Source organism: Sceloporus occidentalis, unplaced genomic scaffold, assembly GCF_023333645.1.
Source record: "Sceloporus occidentalis isolate IW3139 unplaced genomic scaffold, rSceOcc1.0.p SCAF_1, whole genome shotgun sequence".
NCBI lineage: Eukaryota > Metazoa > Chordata > Lepidosauria > Squamata > Phrynosomatidae > Sceloporus > Sceloporus occidentalis.
This window is the reverse complement of record NW_028316981.1, coordinates 95801693-95826602: the sequence shown is the minus strand read 5'-3', so window position 1 is coordinate 95826602 and position 24910 is coordinate 95801693. Positions and strand designations below refer to the sequence as shown.

Genomic DNA, 24910 nt, shown 5'->3' with positions numbered 1-24910 from the left:
AACACCTTTAAAAATGACATTTCTCCATTAACTTTTTCTACTGAGACGCAAACATCTCTCATCCAAGCGTAAAAACCAGGGCCCTGCCCCATTAACCCCGTTAACTGACTCTCCCTTGCTACCATTTTAGAAACCCACGAGAACCACCCCAACACAAAATGGCGGCCGAAGTCGCCAGCCGCGCCAAATGAGCGCATGCGCGGAACTCCCCCTTGCTTCTGATCCACAACGAGACGCCTCGCCTCTCTTATAACCGTAGAGCGGAAGTGAGGGATGCGAGGCAACGTGCGCATGCGCCGGAATCTGGGTCCACTGTCAGCCTGGCGCGCCTGCGCAGAAGGAAGCGGCGGCGACGACGATGACGGTGTGTTTTCCTCCTTTTCCTGTCAAGCGGAGGCTCCTCCTCCCTCTTGAGTCCGCAGCCGCCGCAGGAGTGACTGCGCTTGTTGTTTGGAGTCCTGGAGGCGACGCTTGTCGGCGGCCTTCCTTCCTTCCTTTCTCTCTCTCTCTCCGCGTTGAGGCGACGAGGGAGCGCTCCCAGCCTTGAGGTGAGGGACCCGGGGGCCGAGGGGAAGAGGGAGCGATGGTGGCTGCTGCTGCTGCTGCGCCACACGCGGATAGGCCCCGGCGCCTCGGAGGGAGCAGCCAGCTCTACGGCGCTATGATCCTAAGGGCCGAGCTGGGACTCGAGCGCTGCTCTCCAGAGTAATGTGTTTGCCTATTTGCTAGCGTCCTTAGCACCTTCCATGGGGCTTCCTTAGAATCGTAGCGTTGGAAGAGCCCTCAAGGGCCCTGATCCAGTCCAACCCCCTTCTGCCATGCAGGAACTCTCCATCAAAGCAAGGCTGCACAGAGGAGGTTTGCCCTTGGCTTCCCCTGAGGAGGCTGAGAGAGTGTGATCCGCCCAAGATCACCCAATGAGCTGGGAACAGAACCCTGGTCTCCAGTGTAATGTATTGGGGTTTTCTAAGAATCACAGGATTGTAAGAGATTTGAAGGGCCCTGATCCAGTCCAACCCCCTTCTGCCATGCAGGAACCCTCCATCAAAGCATCCCCTGTGACAGATGGCCATCCAGCCTCTGCTTAAAGACCTCCAAGGAAGGAGACTCCTCCACTCTCCGAGGAAGGAGTGTGTTCCACTGTCCAACAGCCCTGACTGTCAGGAACTCTCCGTCAAACAAGGTTGTTCAGGGGAGGCTTGCCTTTGAATTGGACCCAGTGTAACTGTGTATTTATTTGCATCCTTATCATGGGGTTTTCTTGGCAAGGTTTGTTCAGAGAAGGTTTGCCATTGCCTTCCCCTGAGGCTGAGAGCATGTGAGTTGCCCAAGGTTGCCCAGTGGCCTTCATGACCAAGCTGGGAATTGAACCCTGGTCTCCAGAGCCGCAGTCCGAGGCTCAAACCACTCCACACCGCCCTGGCTCTTTTCCTGGAGGGCCTTTTAAAGAGGCGTGTGGCAGGCAGAAAGTCCACTTGAGATGTGTTTTCATCACATTCTGACCAACAGCCCAATTCTCAGGATCCCAATTAGAGTAGAGCCTTTGAATCAGCGGGATTTGCATTAGGTTTGACTGGCAGCAGTGGGTGTGTTATAGCTGGGACTTGCTGTCTTTTCTTTTGAAGGTGATAGCATGGAGTAGTGGTTTGAGTGTTGGACTGTGACTTGGAGACAGGATTTGAATCCCAGCTCACCCACAAAACCCACTGGGTAACTTTAGGCAAGTGACACTTTCTCAGCCTCAGGGGAAGGCAATGACAGACCTCTGAACAGATCTTGCCAAGAGAACCCCATGATCGGTCCACCATGGGGTCACCAGAAGTCAGGAACAACTTGAAGGCAGACAGTTACAACAAGAAGACATTGGCTGCAGCGATTTTAGGTGTCTAGGGAGAAGTGAAAACTCTTGAGTTGACTTGAGGGAGAAAGGAAGAAAGAGGAGGTAAAGCAGAAGTCTCCTAAAGCAGAAAACATGGTTGGTAATTAGGCTTTAGCCCCTAATTCACTCTGATCTGACAATCTGCTTCTGACGTAAAAGAGCATGCCTTCCATGGAGGCAACCGACTGTTTATAAACAGTGCTGCAGGGAAAGGGGGTGGGACCAGGTATTGCTGAGCCTTCATTGCTCACGAGTTTAAAATATGTACACAGGTAGATTTGTTTTTCCACCTAGTTGCTCCCTCGTAATAGCAGCATGCAGTTTTTGACCGACTATGTGTCTCCTCCTTTCGAAGAGGAGCATGAAGTGTTAAGTTTTACTATCCTGTTGCTCCTTATATTCACAGATTTTGAAAAGGAGGGTGTCAAGGAGTCTTTGTTGTAAATCGCAGTGTAAACGCTGGACTGAACCAACCACCAGGTAAATACTTTAAGTGCTAGAATACCTTAGAATCGTGGGGTTGGAAGAGACCACAAGGGCCATTCAGTCCCACCCTCTGCCATGTAGGGATGTATAATCAAAGCAACCCTGACAGATGGCCATCCAGCCTCACATGAGTTTTGAAAAATGCATTTTCTGGGGCAAAGGACAACATAGAATGCAAATGTTACATTGAAGTCTGATTTCCTTTTAAATGAGAGTGACTTAAAACATTTTCAGCAATTTGATTTTTTCACTTTCTCTGTAGGGAGTCTCTATACTAAAAACAGGGAAGATTGGTTTAAACATTGCCTGTGTTCATTAAGATTTATTCCTTCATCTGTGAAAAAACCTGTAGTCAAAATCTCCCCCCCCCTTTTTTTTTTTTTTTTTCCTTTCTGTTGTTGTTGTTGTGTCCCTTCGAGTCATTTACAGCTTATGGCAACCCTAAAGAGAACCAATCACAGGGTTTTCTTGGCAAGACTTATTTAGAAGGTGTTTGCCCTTGCCTTCCTCTAAGGCTGAGAGAGTGTAACTTGTCCAAGTTTATCCAGTGTGATTGCTTGACAGAGTAGGGATTTGAACCTTGGTCTCCAGAGTCCTAGTTCAACACTTTAGTCGCTACACCACGCTGGGCCTGCATTGGGACCAAATTAACATTATGATTCTCCTAAGAAATATTAGTATCTAGACTGATCTTAAGTTTTATTTAAATAGTCAGTTGGTCCATGGCAGTAGGTTGGAAATTGTTGGAAAGTTTTTGTAAACTCATCTACAGTTGAGTAGATTTTCCTGTTATAAACAAGATACAAAAACTGCAGGTTAAACTGCAAAACTATGAATCCTAATTTTTAATTTATACTGAATATAGTACAGATGGACATAGTTGTATCAAAGTGATCACTAGGTAAACCTGTTAAGCTAGTTAGAAGTTGCATTCCCTTTGAATTTTATTTTATTATGATAGCTTGGCACAATGGCCATAAAACAATATAACATGGTTATAGTTACACATCATTCATATTTGCTAACTTCTGTAGACTGATACCAAGTAGGTTTCTCCTGCAAGTGACAGTCATTGTTGACTGTGTTAATTTGTACTCCCAAAATAGCCATGAACTGGGTCAACTGGTCCTCTCTGTTTGAACGTGTCAAGATTGGTAACTGTGTATGCCAGTTTATATTGCAGCAGTTCTGTTTTTAGACAATTTAAGATATTATTGATTGGACATGAGTCAGAAACCTGAATCAGAAATTTTTCATTCTTTATTGAGCGATAACTAGTAAGTTTCCTCCAAGGTAGTAATAGCACCAGGAATTCTTTTAAGAGTCCAGCACAATAGTTTGCCTTTTTGGACTATTTTGCCTGGTCATCTGAATATTTCTTACAGCAAGAATAATGCTTTTTACAGATTTAAAAAAAAATAATGCCAACCTAAACATTGTAAGATTCAAGCCAAACCCAAGGAAACTTGAATATACAGTACTTCAGTCTTTTGCAAAACTGGGTTGGACTCATGCTTGCATTTTTGAAGTGCCACACTGGAGGAACTGGTAATATTTTCTGATTACTATTCCCTGTGGCAGTCCCCCCCCCCCCCCCAAGGTAATCTGATTTGGAGGAACCTCATGGGAAACAGTCCTGGAAGTTGAAGAAATTATTGCTGTAGATACCCTTGCCTAGATTCCCATTCTGTATGGGCAGAGGTTGGCCTTCCATTTATGGTGGGGCTAGTCTGCATCCAACCTTCTATATTTAGAAAGCCCACAGAACCACTAAATCTGTTTACTCATCTTCCTTAATGTTCTTACTGTATTTATCTCTTTATTTATATCCCATCTTTTCTCTCAGACTGGCATTCAGAGAGGCCTACCAATTAAAAGAATTACAATTCTTAGTATTCATTGAAAGCATCTTGAATGTTTGCATATATTATTTTATATTTAAAAGCATCTCTTTCTTTAAAAATGAATCCAAAAAACTGAGGCACCAGAACCAAAGAAAATGGCTGTTCATATAGGTAATTTCAACAATGAGGTCCCTAACAATGTATTCTATTGGCTGGTTCAAAGTGCAAAAGTACAAATCTTTCTTTCAATCAGGACACAGAATTCTGAATAATTTAAAATACATTTTGACTCATTTGGAATATTCCATCACTCTGTGTGTTTTTTCCTTCATCCAAGGATGCTGCTCTTAATTGGTTTGGCTTTCAAAGCAAGCTAGTCGCCTTGATGCTTGCAAAGGTCAACTTGTTCTCTAAACATTTTACTGCAAAACTTGTTCAGCATTTTCTCTCTTACACACACAACCTTGACTCCAGAAAGCTCATTTCTATATCCATGGTGCAACCATTTCTGTCAATCTATAGCAGGGATATTAATATTAAAAATCCATCTATCTCAATAACGGGGGGGGGGGGGGGGACCCACTTGTGTCACAGTCACATTCGTGTTTAAAATAATGAGAAAAAATTACAAAATTGGAGATGTGATCAAAGGTTCTTTTGTTATATCAAACTTTCTGCCCTTCAGGACTTCATTTTTAAGGGGGAAATTGTTGTTGGAGGGGAGAAATAGTGTGTGTGCTTCTTGAAAAAGATTTCTGTAACTTCTTTTTTGGACTTGAATATATAATTTAAAGCAGTGGTTCCCAAATTTTTTTGAACTATCACCCCATTTCTTCTTGGGCACTAACCCTAGCCCCTCTTCCCTCCCCCCAACACCTATTTTTTAGTATTAGACCTCTGTTCTACTACAAATTCAAACCAATCTCAATTGCTGCCCCTTTGCACCTGTTCAGCCTCTTGCCCATGCCAGACATGGCGGCTGCTAGGTTACAGCATGCATCTGGTCAACCGGGGAACAGCAACTGAGCAGATGGGTGAGCAGTGACTGAGAAGCTTCTCATCCATGGCTGCAATGTGGCAAAGGCCAGCACAAGTGAGAGGCTTCTTGGTTGTTGTTCCCAAAGTAGTGGGCGCACTCTTAATCCTTCTTTGCCAGGGCAGAATGGGACACAGATGGCTACCCTCATTTCTCCTTGGCAAGAAAGGATTCTCAGTCTGTGAGAAGCAAAGGACTCTGTTGAGGAATCAATCCCATATACTCCTCACCTTCCTTCCCCTTTCCAGCAAAAGAAAGTAGGAGCAGCAGCACAGCTCCAGTCTGCTAGCCATGTCCTGGCAAAACTTAAACAGGGTCCCAAACATGACAGTTCCTTTTTTGCCACTGCTTCTGCCCCACCCCCACATACTGTAATTAATCACTTCAGTCAGTCAGGACTGGAACAGAACAGCCTGAAAAGCTGGCTTCCACACAGCTTGGTGGCATGGTGTTTAGACACCACATGCCCCCAAGATGTCCGGAAGCTGCCCTTGCCGACCAGGCGTGGGTGGCTTCAAGCCACTTGGGGGCGCTGCGTTTAGATGCTGCATGCCGTTGGAGCACGCAGAAGCCAGCTTGGGGCTGCATTGGGGCAGCCATTTGTTGGCCCAAAAAGGAGTGGATCTTTTCCATTCCTATTTGGGCTGGCTCTGGGGCGAGTTTGGGCCACGGTGTATGTTTGCTGTGGCTGTGGAGTGACCAGCTCTGGGGCGGATCCAATCCGTCCTTGTGCGACAGCCTGTTCTGGCCCCCAGTCTCTCCCAAAATGGGGCCATTGGAGTGAACTCAGGCAGGCAGAAGAGCAGGAGACACCACCACACAAAGCAATTAATGATCCTGTGCAGTGGTTTTAAGGGATCCTGTAAAGAGACTTTTAATGCAACCCTCACCCCATCATAGTCCTAAAGACCACTGGTTCCCCTTGTCTTTCTGTATACCAGTACTTTTCCAGAAGCCTCCCACCCTCCCTACCACTCTCTTTTCCTGACCTTTCCACCACCCACAGGTGCGTTGTTCCACGCACTTTAGGAATCTCTGGTTTAAAGCAAGCCATTTGGAGTTTTTATGCAGCACTTTCTACAAATGGTTAGTGAAAAGACGATGACAAAGAATACATACACCCTTCCTGTTCTTAGCTATAGCTCATCAGTCACAGGGCACATAGCATGGCAGGATATCCGTCGTAAACTAAGAACTGAACAATGAACTTTAAAATGCTTTCCATACCTAAAATTGGAACTTTGATTTTAAGTAAAGAAAATGAATTCTATTTGGGTGGTCTAAAGCAGCAGACTTCATTGTGGTCCTTAATGCTTGTATATTCTAGCAAGTTTCAAACTCAACTTTGAAGTTCTGTTATGGCAAACTAAATTAAAATATTTTTTGCTATTTTACCTAGCCTAGAAGTGCAAGCAGACAGATGTGGGTGATTGACTCATGGCCGCAGATAACCCAATTCATTTATCCTGTGTTAACTGTAACTTGGACACATTTTTTAGGTAAGAGAACACTAATACAGAAATGTATTGTGTAGTCTGTGTTGGATTTAACATTACCACACTACGTCTAATGTATTCTTGAATATCATCCATAAAGATTTATTTTCCTTATACTTTGTTTTGTGCAAAATATAAATGATATGGTTATAATTCTAAGTAAAACAGTATAAAAATGATTAGGCAACTTTTATCTTGAAAAACAATAGAAAAGTATTTTAATTCTTGAACTTTAGAAAAAGGGGTTTATTTGAGAAGTGCTTTAGGTATGGTCACATCCAATATTTGTATGAGTATTTTCATCATGGCAGTTTTGTTTTGAATCGTTTATTTGAAACCTACTACCATGCAGCTCAATGCAATGGTCTATGGACTGTTGTTTGTCACTGAGCCATTGACTGCTCATCCATGATGGGTTTCCAACAAAAAAGGGAACACGCAATGTAGGTGGGATACAAACCGCCGCTTTGCGGCGCTTCCCCGCCAGCGCTATTTGCTCCGTGCGGGAGCCGCAGCAGCCAAACCGTGCGGCTTCCGCGCGGAGCAAAAAAGAAGCTCCATTTCGGAGCTTCTTCTTGCGGCGCACTGATGACGTCGCGAAGCGCCGCTGGCACATTTGTGACGTCATAGGCGCCGCGACACGTCTGGACGCTATGCGTCCAGTATGTAAAGATGGCGGCGCCCATGTAGAAGGGGTGCCGCCATCTTGTACGTATTGCGGAAGCACCGCCCCTTCCTAACCCTAGTACGTATACAATACGTACTATATGGCGGTGTGTATCCCGCCGTAGCAAAGAAGTTCCTGTGCACACTTGGGAGAAAAATTTGTCAGTCCCTCAGAGCTTGGGATATCCTACCTTAGTATTAAATTCACTTTTTCTCACGTCTTCAACTCTCCGTCCCCATTTTCATTAAACTTTCCTGGTTTGAGATCTCTGTTTATGTGATCATATGACCTAGTTTGTTACTTATACCAATTGTGAGAGCTATTTAAATGTGCATAAGATTGAACCACCCCATTGACTAGCCCAGAGTTCTATGTGTTAGTTTTTATCTCCTACTTGTTGGAAATATGTTATAGTGTAATTGGAGATTTGACTTCATTAGAGAATTGTTACTTGGCAGTGAAATATTGTAGGGAAACTCATTCAGATTCTGACCAACCTGTTCTTTGACTGATGCTTGGGAGTGATCAGCTGTGTTTGGAAATAACATTAGACCATAGTAAATGTGAATGAGCCTGGGTGAGTCTTGAGTTGGTATGCTTTCTCTTCCTGGTACAGACAAGAGATGACTGGGAGCTTTTGTTTCCCTTTTTTTTAAAGTTAACTATAGTTTAATGATGTTAATGATCATTATTTTCGCTAAGGTTCATTGCAGCAATCCAGCTTTATAAATCATTGTATGAAGGTGGGGGGGGGGGGGGCTGGCGGCTGTAGCCGCTTCCTCCTCCTCCTCTTCCCGTTTCTTCCACCTCCTCCTCCTGGTTCTTCCTCCTCCTGGTTTTTTCCCTTCTTCTTCCTCCTCCTCCTCTCACCACCCCTTCTTCCTCCTCCTCCTCCCATCTCTTCCGCCTACTCTTCCTCCTCCTCTGCTGCTGCCTCACTGCAGGTTTGCCATCTGCTGATGCTGAAATCCGTGGATGTCAAGTCCACAGGTACCAAGGGCAGAATGTATAGGAAATGTAAAATCACATTTCCCTAGGTCATACTTTTGTCAAAGATTTCCTTTTTTGCACACATATCACAGTTCACGTTGTATACAGTAATATGCCTATTGTAATTGCAAATTGTAATTTTATTGGTTGAAATAATTAATAGTCTTTTTGTGAAGTATATGATTGAATATAGACAGTTTGCCAACTAATATAATGTAATTACAAGGTACAGTCTTCTATATTGGATATCCAGTTCCATAACAGCTTTCAATTTTTTTGTCTGCTTTCTGTTTTCTAATCAGTAATAAATAACTACAAGTGTACATTATTTGTTCCATAACAGTGTTCCCTTCTTTGGTCAACTTTCTGTTATCTGGTGATATTTTATAACTTCAAATATTCCATATATTTTCACTTTCAAACTACTAGTGTGGAGTGATTTATCTGCATCAGCCTGAGTTCCATAACTTAATTCAGTCACTCATGTGGGTTTCCTAGACTTGGCAGATCATTTTTCTTTGGTGGATGACTACATAGGTCAGTCAATCTTCCGGGACCTCACCCTGCTTTCGAGTTAAGGAATCCTTTCACACAGACAGGATGACTCATCAATGGGATGGCTGTTCAGACAGCAGAAAAGTGCTTGTGTTAGACAGGAACTTCCACATTCTCTGGAGGTATGTGTGCATGTGCACCTCTATTGCAAGACTACTTGGCTTGTACTACTAGCAGTTAGGCTGTTGCTGACTTAACACATTGTTGGTTTACATGAAACAGCATTATTGCATTTATCAGTTGGTTAGACTAATTCTGTATATTGCAGGTAATAGCCAGCATTTTTGCCAAATAGTTTCAGCTATGGATTCTCATATGCTGTCGGAAGATGTGTAATAACTCGGGCACATATAGAAAAATTGCGCTGGAGTTATTAGGCATCAATGTAACCATTAATGTGCTCAGTACTTTGGGGAGCATATAAATGACTGGGCGCTTTCTAGAGAACTTCATTGTAAGAATCAGCAACTGATGGCACTTGGAGCAAATGCCATTCATAAAAGTTGCTGTTTGATTGACTCATAGGTGAGCGTCTTTGGCAAGAGCAGTGCTAAGTGGCATTGTTTAGAACATGAAGCATGATAAAGCACCTTAGTCTTTGCCCCTCCAAAGACATTAAGTTGAACAGGGTGAAGAGTTTCCATTAGGCATACAAGATTATAAAGGCAATAGTTTGGGGATTAATGAAACAGTATGAATGTTCCCTAGATTCCACTGCAGGTCTTTTGAAAATCCTTAACTGTAGTAGCAAACAATACATTATTTAATGTTAAAACATTACAATAGTACAGCAGTAGAGTGATACAGAGGTTAACAATTGGACCTTGTGTTCAGTTCTCTGTTCAATATCCATTACTCTAATTCTGTTTGATCTCTGTTAATATCTAAGTGACATAATCAACTATTCACAAAAAGTGGCAGAATAAAGAGTTTCATTTTAATAGGTTTAAATGAGGATGCAAGAGGGGTGTGTGTGATAGCCCTCTGTTAATGCTTTCCAAGGCTAGCGAACAAGAGTTTGAAGAGAGCAGCATCCTGTACTAAGGGAGCCACTCAAGAACCCAGATTTTTAGAATTCCCAGTCACATGGAACACTTCTACACATTGCAGAGACAGTCTTCACACTGGGACTCTCTCCACATAAGGACAGCTAAGGTAGAAGTAGTGGGACTTGTGCATTCTCATAACTTTTTTATTTAAACTCTTTTTGTCTATAGGGAATAGGGTTTTAGTGAAGGATCAGTATTGCACACATGGATTTTAAACAAAATAATAGGACAGGGTAGAATCATTGTGACATGGTTTCACGTATATATATATTTTCAAATAATACTTTATGATAATAGTAAGGAAAATATTACAGCATCTTGACGCTTTATAGTCTTATGTCCTTTTAGAGCTATGGGGGTTGTTGTTTTTTTGCCACTTTAATTGAGGATGAAAGTAAAATTTGATTTTCACAGATTTTCTAAAAGGTAGACGATATGACAATAACATCTGGATATATTTGCTAAGCAATTCTTTGAACTGTTTGCTAGTAATGATTTTGTGATCAAAGAAAATATTTAAATTGTAGTAAGATTACCTATTCTTACTATTGTATTCATTATATATTTTATATATTAGATAAATTCTCAAATATAATAATTGCTTCAACATATTTTTAAGCGAACTTAGTGTATACAACTCTTGCTGGAATAATGTCCCTGGAGATTGAAGTCTTCTCACCACAGAACACACACAGCTGTGATGGCAGCAGTAGAGGGGAAATTCTTCAAAAATCTCTCTTTTTTTGTCCCCTGGGATTCCTCTTCACTGAAGATAACTCCTTCTCAGAACAGTGTGAAGCTTCAGAGTCCTGTCGATCTTGCCTCTAGAAAATCCAGAGATTTCAGTGATGGAAGAAAATGTAATTTTTTTTTCTTCATTTCAAAAATGGTCTGGCTACAATGGTCCAAGTCTTCACCAGGATTATAGAACCTCTTCATCTAGTGCTGAAATATTTCTGAGCTCTATCTTGGGTCAAAGTTAAGCTAGCTAAGCTTAACCATTTCCTTAAAAACAACAACCTTGGTTTGACATGATGTGTCTTTCTTGGCTTCTAAGTAATGTGTATAATTCATTGAGATTTATCTTGTTCTCATGTGGAAGGATTCCGTTTGCGTTAAATGCTGTGTGCAAAATGAACCTTGTTAAAGTTTTCATCATTAATGAAAGTATTTCAATTTCCTCAAACACTGAAATCATAGCCTTTTACCTAGGGTTTAGATTTGTTGTCATTGTTGTGTGCCTTCAAGTCATTCCCACTTTATGAGTCTAGATTACAACAGCATAAGAATGTAGATCTTTAAAGACATTATGTTTTTACAGTACTATTCCAATTTTCTTTTCCAGTGTTACTAATTGTTTTGGGTTTTCTTTTGTTTTTTGTAAACTGTTTAATATCTCTCGTCTTTTATAAATTTTTCATTCCAATGAGAAGCAATCAGTGCTTCCTCCATTTTTTAAAATTTATTCCCAGAAAATATAACATGACACTAAAATTTTCTACAGTATGAGGGACATGATATTGTAGAATTCATAAAACTGGTAAGATGAGATCTGCTTTTAAGGCATTGCAGCATGTGTCTTGTGCATATCACTTTCAGTAATTTTGCAGTTTATCTAGATGAGGATGAGAAATGTTTCAATCTTGGCAGAATTCAGTGAACTACTTTGCTGTTCCTTTAATCTTGCTAATCTTTTACTGTAGGGAATAATAGGAATGGCAAAAATCGCCCGCCCGCCCCCCCCCTTTTTTTTTGGTATATGTGCAAAATTGCAAAAAATGCCAGTTCTCTTGTTTTAAATGTATGCATATGCCAGATTTGGACTTGCAATCACATATACATTTACTCTTGGGGAAGGGTGCCCATCGAAGATAGTTAGTCTTATGATAAATAAATATGTATGGGATTGCATTGTTTGTGGCTTCTTATGCCACCTCATTTTAGAAATGGAAAGGATATAAATTTAACTATAGGTATTTCCTCCATATGTGTGAGATGATTGAAATGCAAAAGAAGAGTTAGAAAATATAAATGTGAAGGTCTGTAATGCTTCGACTTTTCAAATCTCCTAGTATATTGTTATATATGCAGTTGTTAATTTCATTCTTTATAAATTTACAAAACTATAATCTTTAATAGCTTATTCATAGGGTTAGTAACTTCAGTTACACAACTTGTGTTACAACTTACAACGTAAGCTACAATCAGCTTGTACAGCAATATTTAGTTTGATATTACAGTACATTGTGGTAAAACCAAAGCCTAATGAAAGAACCATATGAATTTTAGTTTTATGTATTTTCATATGGGTAAAAAAGTGTATTGGAATAAGTGTACCTTTTGGAGACGTCTTTGTGTAGTTGAAGCAAACGGATTGGACTGAATTCACATTTAAACAAAGTAGATTTACTTTAGTCTTGTCAGAGTTTTCTCACTGATTACACTGGAACCTATAGAACCGAGTTAGTCTGTATGCTGCCTTTCATTCTTATGCATGAATTGTGCTTGCCATGTACAGATTAATTTTTGAAATATCAGGGTAGATTTTTAGCTGATATGAAAGATTTCAAATTGAAATTGTTCAAATGTTCAGCAAACTAAATGCATGAACATGCCTTTGCTATATGTGCTCACCATATTTTTAAATATTTTATCTTGTGGGCTGCCTTGGGTTTCTTTTTGGGAGAAAGGTAGCATTAAAATGAAATAAATAAAATAAATTTTATTTGTTTTGGTGAGGTATTCCCGTTCTGCAAAAGGAAAGTAATGTGCAAATCCTTAAATAAACTACCTTGCTTTATATAGCAGTGCTACAAGTAGTAACCCATGGACCATCAAATATCAATTAACTGCAAGTTTCAGGAAAGAAAGAACTGTATATACTTGTATATAAGTCAAGAATCTTTACTTAAAAATCAACTTAAATCTCTGGTTGATTTATCCATGGAAAAAGACCACAGCGAGTGGGAGGGGGGCTGGGATTAGGATGGGATGGTGAGTACCTGCTCCCCTCTTCATGGGGAGCCTTTGTCTTTTGGTGTATGGAGAGGATGCTGATACAGTGGTACCCCGGGATACGAATTCACCGCGTTACGAAATTTCTGGGGTACGAAAAAGTTAGATTTAAAAAAACTGTTCCGGGTTACGAAAGATTTTTCGGGTTACGAAAATCTTTTCGGCGCGTTTCGGCGCGAAATTCAAAGCGCGGCTAGCGGCTTTCCAGCGGCTTTTCGGGTTGCGAAATGTATCGGGTTACGAACGGCGCCGCGGAACGAATTAAATTCGTAACCCGAGGTAGCACTGTATATCCAGTTTTATAGACCTTGAGTATCTTATCCTTAAGGCTCAGGCCTTGGACATGCAATGATTAGAGAGTGTCTTTGAACATGTGCAGAATGCCCCCTGGTCTCTTCTCCTTTCTTTCCTCCCAGCCTACCCTCTCTGGTTGTCTTTGCAGTGAGTCACTGCAGGAGCCCATATGGCTCTTCTTTGGGGCTGGGTGGAAGTAGTGGGAGCAAGAGCTGCAACTCAACCATGAGAGGCCCTTTCAGCATGGGATTAAAATAGGTTTATCTCCCCCCGGCTCCCTCTCCCTGCTTGTGGTTCTGGGCAGCTCACCCATTTAGACAGCCTGCCACTTGCCCTCATCAGGGAGGAACCAGAACCTCCCGCAGCTGTTTCTGCTTTGTGAAGGAACAAGTAGAAGCACTATGTCTGGGTGGCTGGTGTTCTCCATGGAAGTGAAGGAGCACGAAGAACTGGCCAGGGTTTCATAGTATCATAGAGTTGGAAGAGACCACAAGGGCCATCCAGTCCAACCCCCTGCCATGCAGGAAATCTCAATCAAAGCATACCTGACAGATGGCCATCCAGCTTTTGTTTGAAGACCTCCAAGGAAGGAGATTCCACCACTTATGACCAAGGCTTTTGGTTTGCAGGAGCAAGTCCCATCCTAGCTGCAGTCTGCTCCCCCACCCTGTTGTTGTGTCCCTTGAAGGTGTTTACAACTTAGGACAACCCTAAGGTGAACATAGCATGGAATTTCTTGGCAAGATTTGTTCAGAGGTAAGATCTTGGCAAGATTTGCCTTTCCCTGAGGCTGAAAGCATGTGACCTGCCCCAGGTCACCCAGTAGGTTTCATGGCTGCATGGGAAATCAAATCCTGGCCTCCAGAGTAGCAATCCAGCACTCAAACTGGTATACCACAGTGGCTCACCCTGCCACACCCTGTACACGTGCTTATCCTCCACCGCCCCAGCACTGCTCTGCACTGCTTGTGATGGAGGCACCCTGGATTCTCTCTTTGGGAGGAATGTGACACCAGATAAAGCAATGCTTTTCTTCTCAAGATCTGAGGTTTTTCTGTTTATTTTGGGGGGCAAACTGAGTTTTAAACCCCTCAATTTTTTTAGTTTCATGCTCCTAAGATTTTTCTCCTCAACTTATCCATCAGTCTTACCAGAATCCATGATTTTAGCCCCCAAACCTGCCGTAAACTTATACATGAGGTCAACTTCTACATAAGTATATATGGTTGTAGTCAGTAGCCCTATCCATGGTACAAGTTACTGACACATTGGGCATCAAAAACTGCTGGTTCCCCACATCACATAACATGAAAAACATTGTTGTATTGCACAGTGTTGTCTTCTGTGTCTGGCTGCTCTTCTCCTTGGTCTCAGCATATGGATCCATTACTAACATCTAAGAATCTTCCATTGAAAATTCCAGAGTTGAAAGCTGGGAAGTTGTGCATAAGAAGCATGTGATTTATCATTAAGCTAGAAAACAGGGAAGTGGAACTCTGTCCAGTCTCTTAAGAATGCTGTTCTCCAAACCTTACCTGAACCTCCACATCTAGAGATTCCCACACATAATGCCTTCTGTCCCAGTTGAGAAGGCTGGAAGCAAGAATCCTCTGTTCATCATTCACTGGAGAACCTCTATACTAAAACAGTAGTATTCACAGATATAAACAACTCCTATTCTATATTAGTTGCCTAAAACTGAATATAGCAACAAATAATATATTTATTAGATAGCTTGTTGATCTCTTCTTATTCTGTAAAGATATGACTATCCAGTCTTCAATGGCAGTATCATTTCTCTAAAACTCAGTATGCAATCAGAAAATGCATGAAGATCAATATTGAAAAATGTTGATTTAACTGCCTTTATATTATAAGGCTTGCAAATTTCACCCATGGAGGAGATATTTTAAGCTTTTCTACTTGAATGTGTGTACAGTTTTTCCATGTTATGATCAGTGGTCAAATATAAAGTTGACTTGGTTCATAATTTCTGTTATTGAACAAAATCTATTGTTGTATGGATTGTGATACAGGTTTTTTAAAATGTCATTTTACTTACAGAGAAAAAGCTTTTCCTTATAAACTGAAATTCTAACCGTCTTTTTTCTGACCCTCTGTACTTTTCTTAGAGATCTACTGTACTTGAAAACTTACAGAAAGCTTTGTAGCTTGTGTACATCCCAACAGTATTGTACCTGAATAATTTTACTCGCAAAATGAAGAGGATCAAGGAGGCAGTTAAAGCTGAAGAGTCAGTTCATCAAGCACTGCAGAGAACAAAAAAACAGAAAACAGGTTTCTATAATTCGGTGTTTAACATATCAGATCCTTTCCATTCGAGGGACTGGGGAAACCTGCCGCACCATGTTGTCTTGCACATCTTTCAGTGCCTGCCTCTTGTTGATCGTGCACGTGCCTCTTCAGTTTGTCGGAGATGGAATGAAGTGTTTCATATCCCCGATCTTTGGAGAAAGTTTGAATTTGAGCTTAATCAGCCTGCTACATCATACTTAAAATCTACTCACCCAGATCTCATCCAGCAGATTATTAAGAGGCATGCTAAACATTTGCAGTATGTCAGTTTCAAGGTAAAGAAACCTAGGGAATAATATTTCACGTAAAGAAGTAAAAGTTGCTATATAGCAAGTCATATATTGGTAATGAATATGGTATTTTATATAGGCTGCATTTCATAATGCTCCTTTGTACATGAGATAAAATACTCCACTTACTTTTAAAACTGATAACACTTGGACTAGTCTTCACTGATTTATTTTTATTTTTTAAGAATGAAAATTTCTAATGGAAATATAATTGCCGCTGTACTTCTTGAATGTTATGAATTCCCAAGGGCTCAAGTGTTAAGCATTAGTTTTATTCAGAATCCTTTTTTGTGGGGCTGAGGAAACAATAAAATTGGTTAAGTTGTCCTTTCCAAACCCAACTGTTAGTCCCAACTAAAGTAGATCATTTGAATCAGTAGGTAAGTCAACAATAGAAGAAAGTTCCATTGATTCAGTGGATCTATTCTAGTTGAGACCAACAACTGGATTTAGGCCTTTGTTTTAATTTTTTATAGAATGCAAGGAAGTATAGTACATTTATACCTTTTTGAAGCATTTCAGATACAAGGATTAAAATTGGAGCTAGATTCAGATATGGGCCAGCCACAATTTGTCAACTGGAAGAGTGCTGAGAACAAAAGAATAATTTAAGATTTATAAGAGTAATGTAAACACTGCCAGTTTACCTTTTTTAAATATACTAAGCCACTTTAACTTTGAAAATAGCTCCCCTCTTCCTCCATGTTTAGAGTGAATACTGCTTGTTTGCAGTTCTTTTCAATTTTGGTGAGTCATCTTTCATTTCATACTACTCTTCTGTGTTTGTCAGTGACTGCCTGTGTCACGGATCTTTTACTTCCCAGAAATTCTAATTCACATGTTGGGATTAGATGGGTGGGTTATACTTTAGCACCTCTCCTTTTTTATTATTAGAGCTGTTAATTATGCCAGAATTAGGGACACAGTCTCATTAAGGAAAGTGTGAAAGTGTTTATGAATAAGCTCCTTTCTCATTAGTGTTTTGGCTTGTTAAATCTATAATTTAATGAAATGCTGTTTTTGTCCTCCAGGTTGATAGTAGTACTGAGTCTGCAGAAGCTGCATGTGACATCCTTTCACAGCTGGTGAATTGTTCCATCAAGACACTCGGATTGATTTCAACAGCAAAGCCAAGTTTCATGAATGTGGCCAAGGTAACATGTTGCATAGTTCTTTAATGTATTTATAAACTTTAAGAATTTAGTACCTATCTTTCAAGTAGAGTCTGCTATATTTGCACTTCAGGATTTCTTGTGTAATTTGAGGTGAAGTTGAGTGTAGGAGGGGATTGATAAATTTTACTGTGAAAATGTTTTGTTCACAGTATTAAATAAATTGTGCACATTTCAAGTTTAATGATAATATTTGATAATTAATCCTCTTTGTTTTGGGGTTTGTTTGTTTGTTTTTTGTGATTACAAGTAAGTTATCATGGTATACTGTAATTTTAAATATTTTTCCTGTGAAAAACCACTGATACATTGGCTTGTTCTGAATATGCTGACCTTCATTCACAATGGCCTGTTACAGACTGCCAAAATAAAGCTGCTTCGGGTCTCTTTGGAGGTATGCTATTTAAATGATGCATGGGTCCTAAGAGTCCGGAGGTCGTGCCAAAGCCACACTCCATTCCTAAGCACTGGAGTGCAGCTTTGCTGCAGCTTCCGGATTCTTAGGATGCCTGCATCATTTAAACAGCATACCTCCAAAGAGACCCGAAGCAGCTTTATTTTGGCAGTCTGTAACAGCCCAATGTTTATATCAGGTAGTAGTTATCAAGATATTACTAGATCTCCATTTATAGGTATGATCTTAAAATGTGCTGTAAATTTCTCAAAAAGATACTGAAAAAGTAGAAATCAGTGCTTTATATTTGCTTCCTTTTTTAAGTATAATAATACTCATGTATTATTAACCATGTAAATCATAGTACACAAACACAAAACACTACAACACACAACATTACCCTATATACATATATCCCCTCTCAAAAAACAAACAAACAAAAACAGAACAAAACTAAGTAAGTAAATAAAAAGATAACCAATATTGACTTCTCATTTGCCAAGACAGTGGCGGGGTACAAACCGCCGCTTTGCGGCGGTCTGCCGCTGGTAGATCCGTGGGGGAGCCGGAGCCTTCAGACGGCGCGGCTCCCGCGCGAACCGAAAAAGAAGCTCCAAAATGGAGCTTCTTTTTCAGTCGCTACGTCATAAAGGCTGCGACACGTACGGACGCTGAGCGTCCAATACGTAAAGATGGCGGCGCCCATGTGGAAGGGGCGCCGCCATCTTGTACGTATAGGATACGTACTAGGGTTAGGGGGGTGCGGAAGCACCGCCCCTTCCTAACCCTAGTACGTATCCTATACGCACTAAATGGCGGTATGTATCCCGCCAGTGTATCCCTTCATCCTTTCCCCCATTCCTTTCATATATAAACTTCCTGTATTTAGTTTACTCTCAATTTTAACATCTGATCGCTAAAACAGGAAGGAAAAAAATGCCCTTTCCTTATAACATTGTCTCTTTCTTAACCTAAATATTATCAATCACTTTTCAAAGCTTGCTGATGCCACTTCCCCCTCTCTTAGCTGCAAATTAGCTGTAAGCAAGCTCCATTGTTGCAGGAACTGTTATCTGGGTTTAGCTTTAATTGGTTGTGTTAATTTATCCATCTCTGCAACATCTACCAATTTACATATCTATACATCCTCAGTTGGGATCTTGCTAATCTTCCAATATTTTGCCTAGGCAATTTTTGCCACTGCCACCATATGCTGAGCCAGTCTACCCATCTCTTTTTCTGTCTGTCTGTCAAACCCAAAAAATCCCAGCAAGAATGCTTCAGGTAGCAATAGCAATGGCATTTACATTTCTATACCTCTTAATGGTGAATTTAGCACTCTTTAAATGGTTTACAGTTTGTAAGCCAATTGCCCCCACAAGCTGGGTATTCATTTTACTGACCTGCAAAAGGATGGAAGGCTGAGTCAACCTTGGAGCCCTGGGATCGAACTCACAACATTGTGGTTGCAGTACCAGCATTTAACTATTAAGTGGTGTAGAAATGTAAATGCTATTACTACCTGAAGCATCCTTGCAGAAGATAGATACATTTATTTAAGTTAAGAAGGAGACAGTGTTATAAGGCTGGTATTTTTTTTTTCTTTCCTGGCTGACATTGGGTAGTCATGCACTCTAGATATTCCCTAGACATGTAGGTAGTAACAATAAAGTTGCAGATTAGCTTTTCTCAATGTATGGTTGGTGCCATTCTATTTATGAAACAGAATTTGATTTAGATTTTGATTTCCATAGCAGCCAGCACCTACTTCCCTGGTTTTCCTGTTCACTGTTCTCATCCAGCATGCCTATGATTTCTGCGATGTTCTGCCTGTGGCCAAGACAGAGAAAGAGGGGCTCAGAGGGAAGATCAGCCTTAAACTTCTGCCATCTGCTACTATAGAAACATAAATAGCCAAAAACGCTGGATCTATTGATTCATAGCCTTCTCAGTCATACTCATATAAAGCTGCTGCAGATCTGCCTGGATGCAACTCTAAATGCAAATTTTTCTCTCCCCCTCCACCCATAGGCTCATTTTGTTTCGGCACTCACAGTAGTATTTGTCAATTCAAAGTCATTATCTTCCATCAAGATTGAAGATACGCCTGTAGATGATCCATCCTTGAAGGTCCTTGTTGCTAACAACAGTGATACATTAAAATTGCTTAAAATGAGCAGCTGTCCTCATGTGTCACCTGCTGGTAAGTAATAAATCTGAGAAACAAAACAAACATAGGTGTTTTCAAAATTATCTTTCTAATAGAATTGTTTTTTGACTGCTGCTTAATCTAGATTGCCTAGATACAAATAGGTACTAATCTCACTGTTCTAGTTACCTAATCGTATTGATCTCTAAAGAGGTATAGGATAGCAGCCTGATAACATACGTTCTTTTTTATTGTCTCTATGCATCACACATATAGGACTGCACCTGTGCAGTGGCACTCAGAATCTACTATCTAGCAGAGCTTTTGGTGCCCTGGAATTGGATTTTTTTTTTCATTGTGGAAGAAAAAAATGTAAATAGATTTTTATCTACTTATTTATACTGAATTTTTCTCTGTCCTTTCTAGGAATTCTTTGTGTTGCTGATCAATGTCATGGCCTTAGAGAGCTTGCTCTTAATTACTATCTGCTAAGTGATGAACTGTTGCTGGCACTTTCAAGTGAGAAGCATGCTAATCTTGAACATCTACGTATAGATGTTGTCAGTGAGAATCCTGGACAGATTGAGTTTCACACCATCAAAAAACAAAGCTGGGATGCACTCATTAAACACTCCCCCAAAGTCAATATTGTGATGTATTTCTTCCTGTATGAGGAAGAATTTGATGCTTTTTTCAGGGAGGAAACACCAGTAACTCATCTGTACTTTGGCCGTGCAGTAAGCAAAGCAATGCTTGGTCGTATTGGAATGAATTGTCCAAGACTGATTGAATTGGTTGTCTGTGCCAATGGTCTGCAGCCCTTGGATGATGAACTCATTCGCATTGCTGAACGCTGTAAGAATTTAACTGCCATGGGACTTGGTGAATGTGAGGTTACATGCCGAGGCTTCATTGAGTTTGTAAAAATGTGTGGAGGCAGACTCACTCAGCTATCCATTATGGAAGAAGTACTTATTCCAGACAATGACTACAATCTGGATCAAATTCATTCAGAAGTTTCAAAACTTCTTGGAAGAATGTGGTTCCCTGATATGATGCCAACATGGTAAACTATAGAACAAATGGCTGTAGTTTTCAGAACTTGCTGTACAGTGTGGCTTTCTATGCAAATAAGGAAACTTAAATATAAAACAATATTGTATTGTTTTCCTTCTTAATTCATTGCATAGTGGTAGTGCTGTGCCACTTTAAAAATGGAATACAGCATATACTAAATACATATTGAAAGTGTGTTTATTAGATATATTTGCTTAGTTTATTCTCCAGTTAATTGGAGGGATTCAATTTGATTTATGTTTAATTGTTAAGCTCTCAGTTTAGTACAAAGTACTACAGTGCTAGTATTTCTGACATGGCTAAACAGTTTGGCCTTTGGGGGGTTTTTGAACTTCCATTTAAAGTGTTGTTTCTCCTGTTCTTTTAATAAAAAGTAATGGTGATGTAAAAACTTGTAAAGAACAGCAGCTTTTTATAGTGTGAAGCCTTATTTCTATCCATCAGTACCGTGGCAAATTGTGAGTTTATGCTGCAACTGAACAATTATATAAATGCACTCTCTTATTCTGTAACAGGTTGAATAATTGTTCTTACAATCTGAGTAATAGAAAACAACAATCAATACAAGCTTTACAATTCATGTGGATTCTTGTTAAGAACGAAAGTGCAAGCTAATAGCCGTAGTAATAACAGCCAGGTCAATTAACTAAGCCAAGCCAGCACCTCATGCAAGTTCTGGTATCATGTACACTGTTTGAAGTGTAGTAAAACAGCAGCTTTTTGCATTTTGTCTTCATGATGTCAGTGGTAAATTAATATCTTCCTCTATGGGTAGAATTTCTGACACTTCCTGTACAGCACTCCCTGTGCATAGTGGAACTGAAAGATGGTAGATACTTTTCTGTGTAAGGTTGATGCTCTTCATAGGATGTTATGCCTCTGCAGGATAATAACAGTGTTTATGAATGGTATACTCAGGATGCATCTGCACTGCAGAATTAATGCAGGTTGACACCACTTTAACTGCCCTGGCTCAGTGCTATAGACTTCTGGGAGTTGTAGTATTGTCAGAGAGCTCTGGTGCAATCACAAATTACAAATCAAGGATTCCTTAGGCTGGCACCATGACTGTTAAAGTGATGTCTGCATAAATCCTGCAGCATGGAAGCAGCCTGACACTTCACTAAACAATAAGAGTTTATGGAGATACACACCCACACACACCTTTGTTAAAATCATCCTCTATTCTGGTACCTGAGCATATGATTCTTTTTTCAAGTTCTGCTTCTAGGAAAACAGTATTCTTTTTCTCTCAGCAAACAAGCAAAACATGTTCTTTGTTGGGGTAGAAATCAGGAACATAGGGCCTGAACAGATGAGCCAAAAAAGCTGGCTTCCACATGGCTTGGAGGTGTGGCGAATAGATGACACATACTCCCAAGATGTGCAGAAGATATGCCAAAGCTGCTCCTGAGCTGTGGAAACCCAGCCCAAAAAGGAGTGTTTTTTCTGCTTCAATTTGGGCCCACACCAGAGGGCACCCTCAGGAGCGCGGTGCATGGTTGCTGCAGTCCTGAGGTGTCTTGGGCAGGGGCAGCTCCGTGCCAGTTTATTTTCCCCCTTAGTTGTGTTAGTCTGGATGTATCTGAGGAAGTAGATCAAGTCTATCAAAGCTTATGCTACAATTTCTTTTGCATAGTATCAAAGGTACTACAACATCCCTTTGCATACTGATCTTCGGTATTTTTTAAAGGTAGTGGTATGTTTCATCCACAGCACAGAATCAATACTAATGTTAGTGTGTATTCCACTATTTTACTCAGCAAGTTAAAAATTGGTGGTATGGGGGTGTAGAACAACTTTTTGTAAGATCAACTTCTAGGAAGAAATCTGGCAGTTTGCCCACACGTTATGGCCATAGAGCTCTTTCAGGTTTTGCCACCTGCTAAAGGAGGTGCCTACATTGTGTATTAGTACCTGGTTATAAATCAAGGTAATCAAGTAGGAAGGCCTGTCGTGTAAAAAAAAAACACACCTGCGTGCCTCAGAGAAGCATTTAATCCATTCTCTTCCTCTCCCACATGCACTTTTCCCTATATGCTGGGTACTTACTTTGATGCAGAAGTGTACAGAGTTTGTCTCCATAATCTAAAATTATATAGTTCAGGAAAAGCTTTGTTGTTCTACAGAATGTGACATCCAAGGATCCCTATCCTGTAATAGAAAAACAGGTGGAAGCAGTTTGAAAGTGTAACATACCAGATCCCTTTTGTAGTGTGTGTATCCTGGTAAGAACATGGGGATGTATCTTATATTTATTAATGGCTAATGAGAAGTACTACCAGAAAGTCTCTTCCTTTCTTAATATTTTTCTTTAATGTGATTACCTGCCTTTATGGAAAGGAAGTATCTACTTCTGGCTATACCTTTACCTATGTGCTTTCACAGAGCAGTCAGACGTGTCCTGTCAGCTGGAACAGGGGTTACATTCTAGAGCAGTTGATTGGTTGCATTTCTTGTTTACTACTTTGAAAGCAAACCTGATTAAACTTAGTGCAATTTACATAGGATTGGTTGCATGACCACAGTGAGGTAGCTGAGATTCCAATCTGTTATCTTGGGAAATTATGCCATTGTTTTTCTTGGTATAATCCTGAGAATTTGATCTGCAGATAACATTTTTATTTTTTAGTTTCTAGCTTGGGACAGCCTTCATTATGTCAAGCAAAACTCTCAAAATAAAATTGGTACATTACTTGTAACCATGCAAACCTCAACATCTTAAAATAATGTTTTGAGAGAATAAATACTAAATTATCCATTAACCCTTCACTGAAAAAGAAAAAAACGGATGCTAATTCTTACTAAATAGGTCTGGACTTCAGTGCAGGTTTTGTTTCAGTTTTATTTGTAACAAATGTATGCATTCTTACAATGCAATCCTGTTTATTCATATGTATGAATGTGATTCTACTTTATTAATTTTTTAAATAGAGAAAACCACATTTTGGGAAAGTAAATCATTTTCCTTTTTACAGAATTCATATGAAATAAATGTTTTGTGCAGTGGTACTACCCTAAAGACATCAGATCCCATCTGATCTTATAAGCTAAGTAGGGTCAGATCTGGCTACTACCAATGAATATCAGATGCCTGAAGGCTATATTTCGGAAGAAGGAACCAGCAAAGCTGCCACAAGTATTCATTCCCTAAGAAAACCCTTGGAAATTCATGGGATTACCATAAATTGACAGCAAACTTGAAGGTGCATGTACACACACACTTATCTACTTCATGGTTACCATTGGAGGAACACATCAAATTAAAATTAATTGGTTAGGTGTATTTGGAAGACCAGGAGATGCTTGAAAAATTAGACTTCAGGGTAATGGGAGGGAGATATAATACACCTTGTCTCCTAATGGACCGTTTATGTCACATAACAATTTTGCTGTACTTTTTTTTTACATCAATGAATGTTTCAAACCACTCATTTACAAAAAGCCACAATCATTCTCAGGCAATTCTCCAGACTTCCTACTGAAGCCATTTTTTACTATATTTTACATCATGTGAAGGTTTAAAAGATCAGTCTTTAGTGTTTATAACAAAACGAGAACTACAATGGTTTTTATCTACTCTCGAGAACAATGATGTGTTAACTAAAGCATAATGTTGTAAGTAATATTTTAGAATTTGAAGTACATGTATAAAAATAAAGAGTATGGATATGAGACTGATGCATTTCAATTAATAAACCAGGTTTGCATGCTAAAATTTTTGCTTCATGTGCATATTAACTGTAGAAACTTAGGGCAACCCTTCTCAGACTTCAAGCCTTTGGTAGTGGTTGTACTGAATATCTATATATAAATATGCGTACATCTGGGGTAGACTTATCCAAACGGATTCCTTCACTTAGGTCTTGATAATGAATACATCATCAAATAATGGAATCCACACGACATTTATACTGCTGCACAGATGTTTAGTTTCATCAGGCACTAGAGATTCTGGTTCACATCCCTGACTCTATAAATTGCCAGTCCCAAATTCTGTGGGATGGGACCATGTCAATTAAAATGAAATCACAAAACTTTAATTGTGTAGCATGAAAGGGCTCATGGATGATAAAGTTATTAAGAGCCAGCCTGGTGTTAATAGCACTAGCAGATCTGAAGTCGGTATTAATGGATCAACTTGTTTCCATTTATTCGGATGGAGGGGATTAGGTGTCAGGATCGACCCTAATTGTCTCTA

General features: G+C 40.1%; 1 protein-coding gene across 7 annotated transcripts; it reads left to right on the top strand.

The window, feature by feature from the left end:
- The first annotated feature begins 354 nt into the window (after positions 1 to 354).
- LOC149321847 (F-box/LRR-repeat protein 21-like) lies at positions 355 to 24384 on the top strand. 7 transcript variants are annotated; one of them, XM_089529703.1, is made up of 8 exons: positions 355 to 548; positions 2286 to 2359; positions 6645 to 6744; positions 8897 to 9075; positions 15444 to 15902; positions 16949 to 17071; positions 19515 to 19686; positions 20059 to 24384. In XM_089529703.1, exons 5-8 carry the CDS (start codon positions 15531 to 15533, stop codon positions 20700 to 20702), a joined length of 1311 nt encoding a protein of 436 aa, XP_089385829.1. In that variant the 5' UTR covers positions 355 to 548; positions 2286 to 2359; positions 6645 to 6744; positions 8897 to 9075; positions 15444 to 15530; the 3' UTR covers positions 20703 to 24384. The 7 variants fall into 7 exon arrangements, with proteins under 7 accessions (XP_089385829.1, XP_089385821.1, XP_089385848.1 ...); XM_089529695.1 differs by lacking the exon at positions 8897 to 9075 and adding an exon at positions 1035 to 1183; XM_089529722.1 differs by lacking the exon at positions 8897 to 9075 and having other exon boundaries at positions 6650 to 6744.
- The last annotated feature ends 526 nt before the right edge of the window (positions 24385 to 24910 follow it).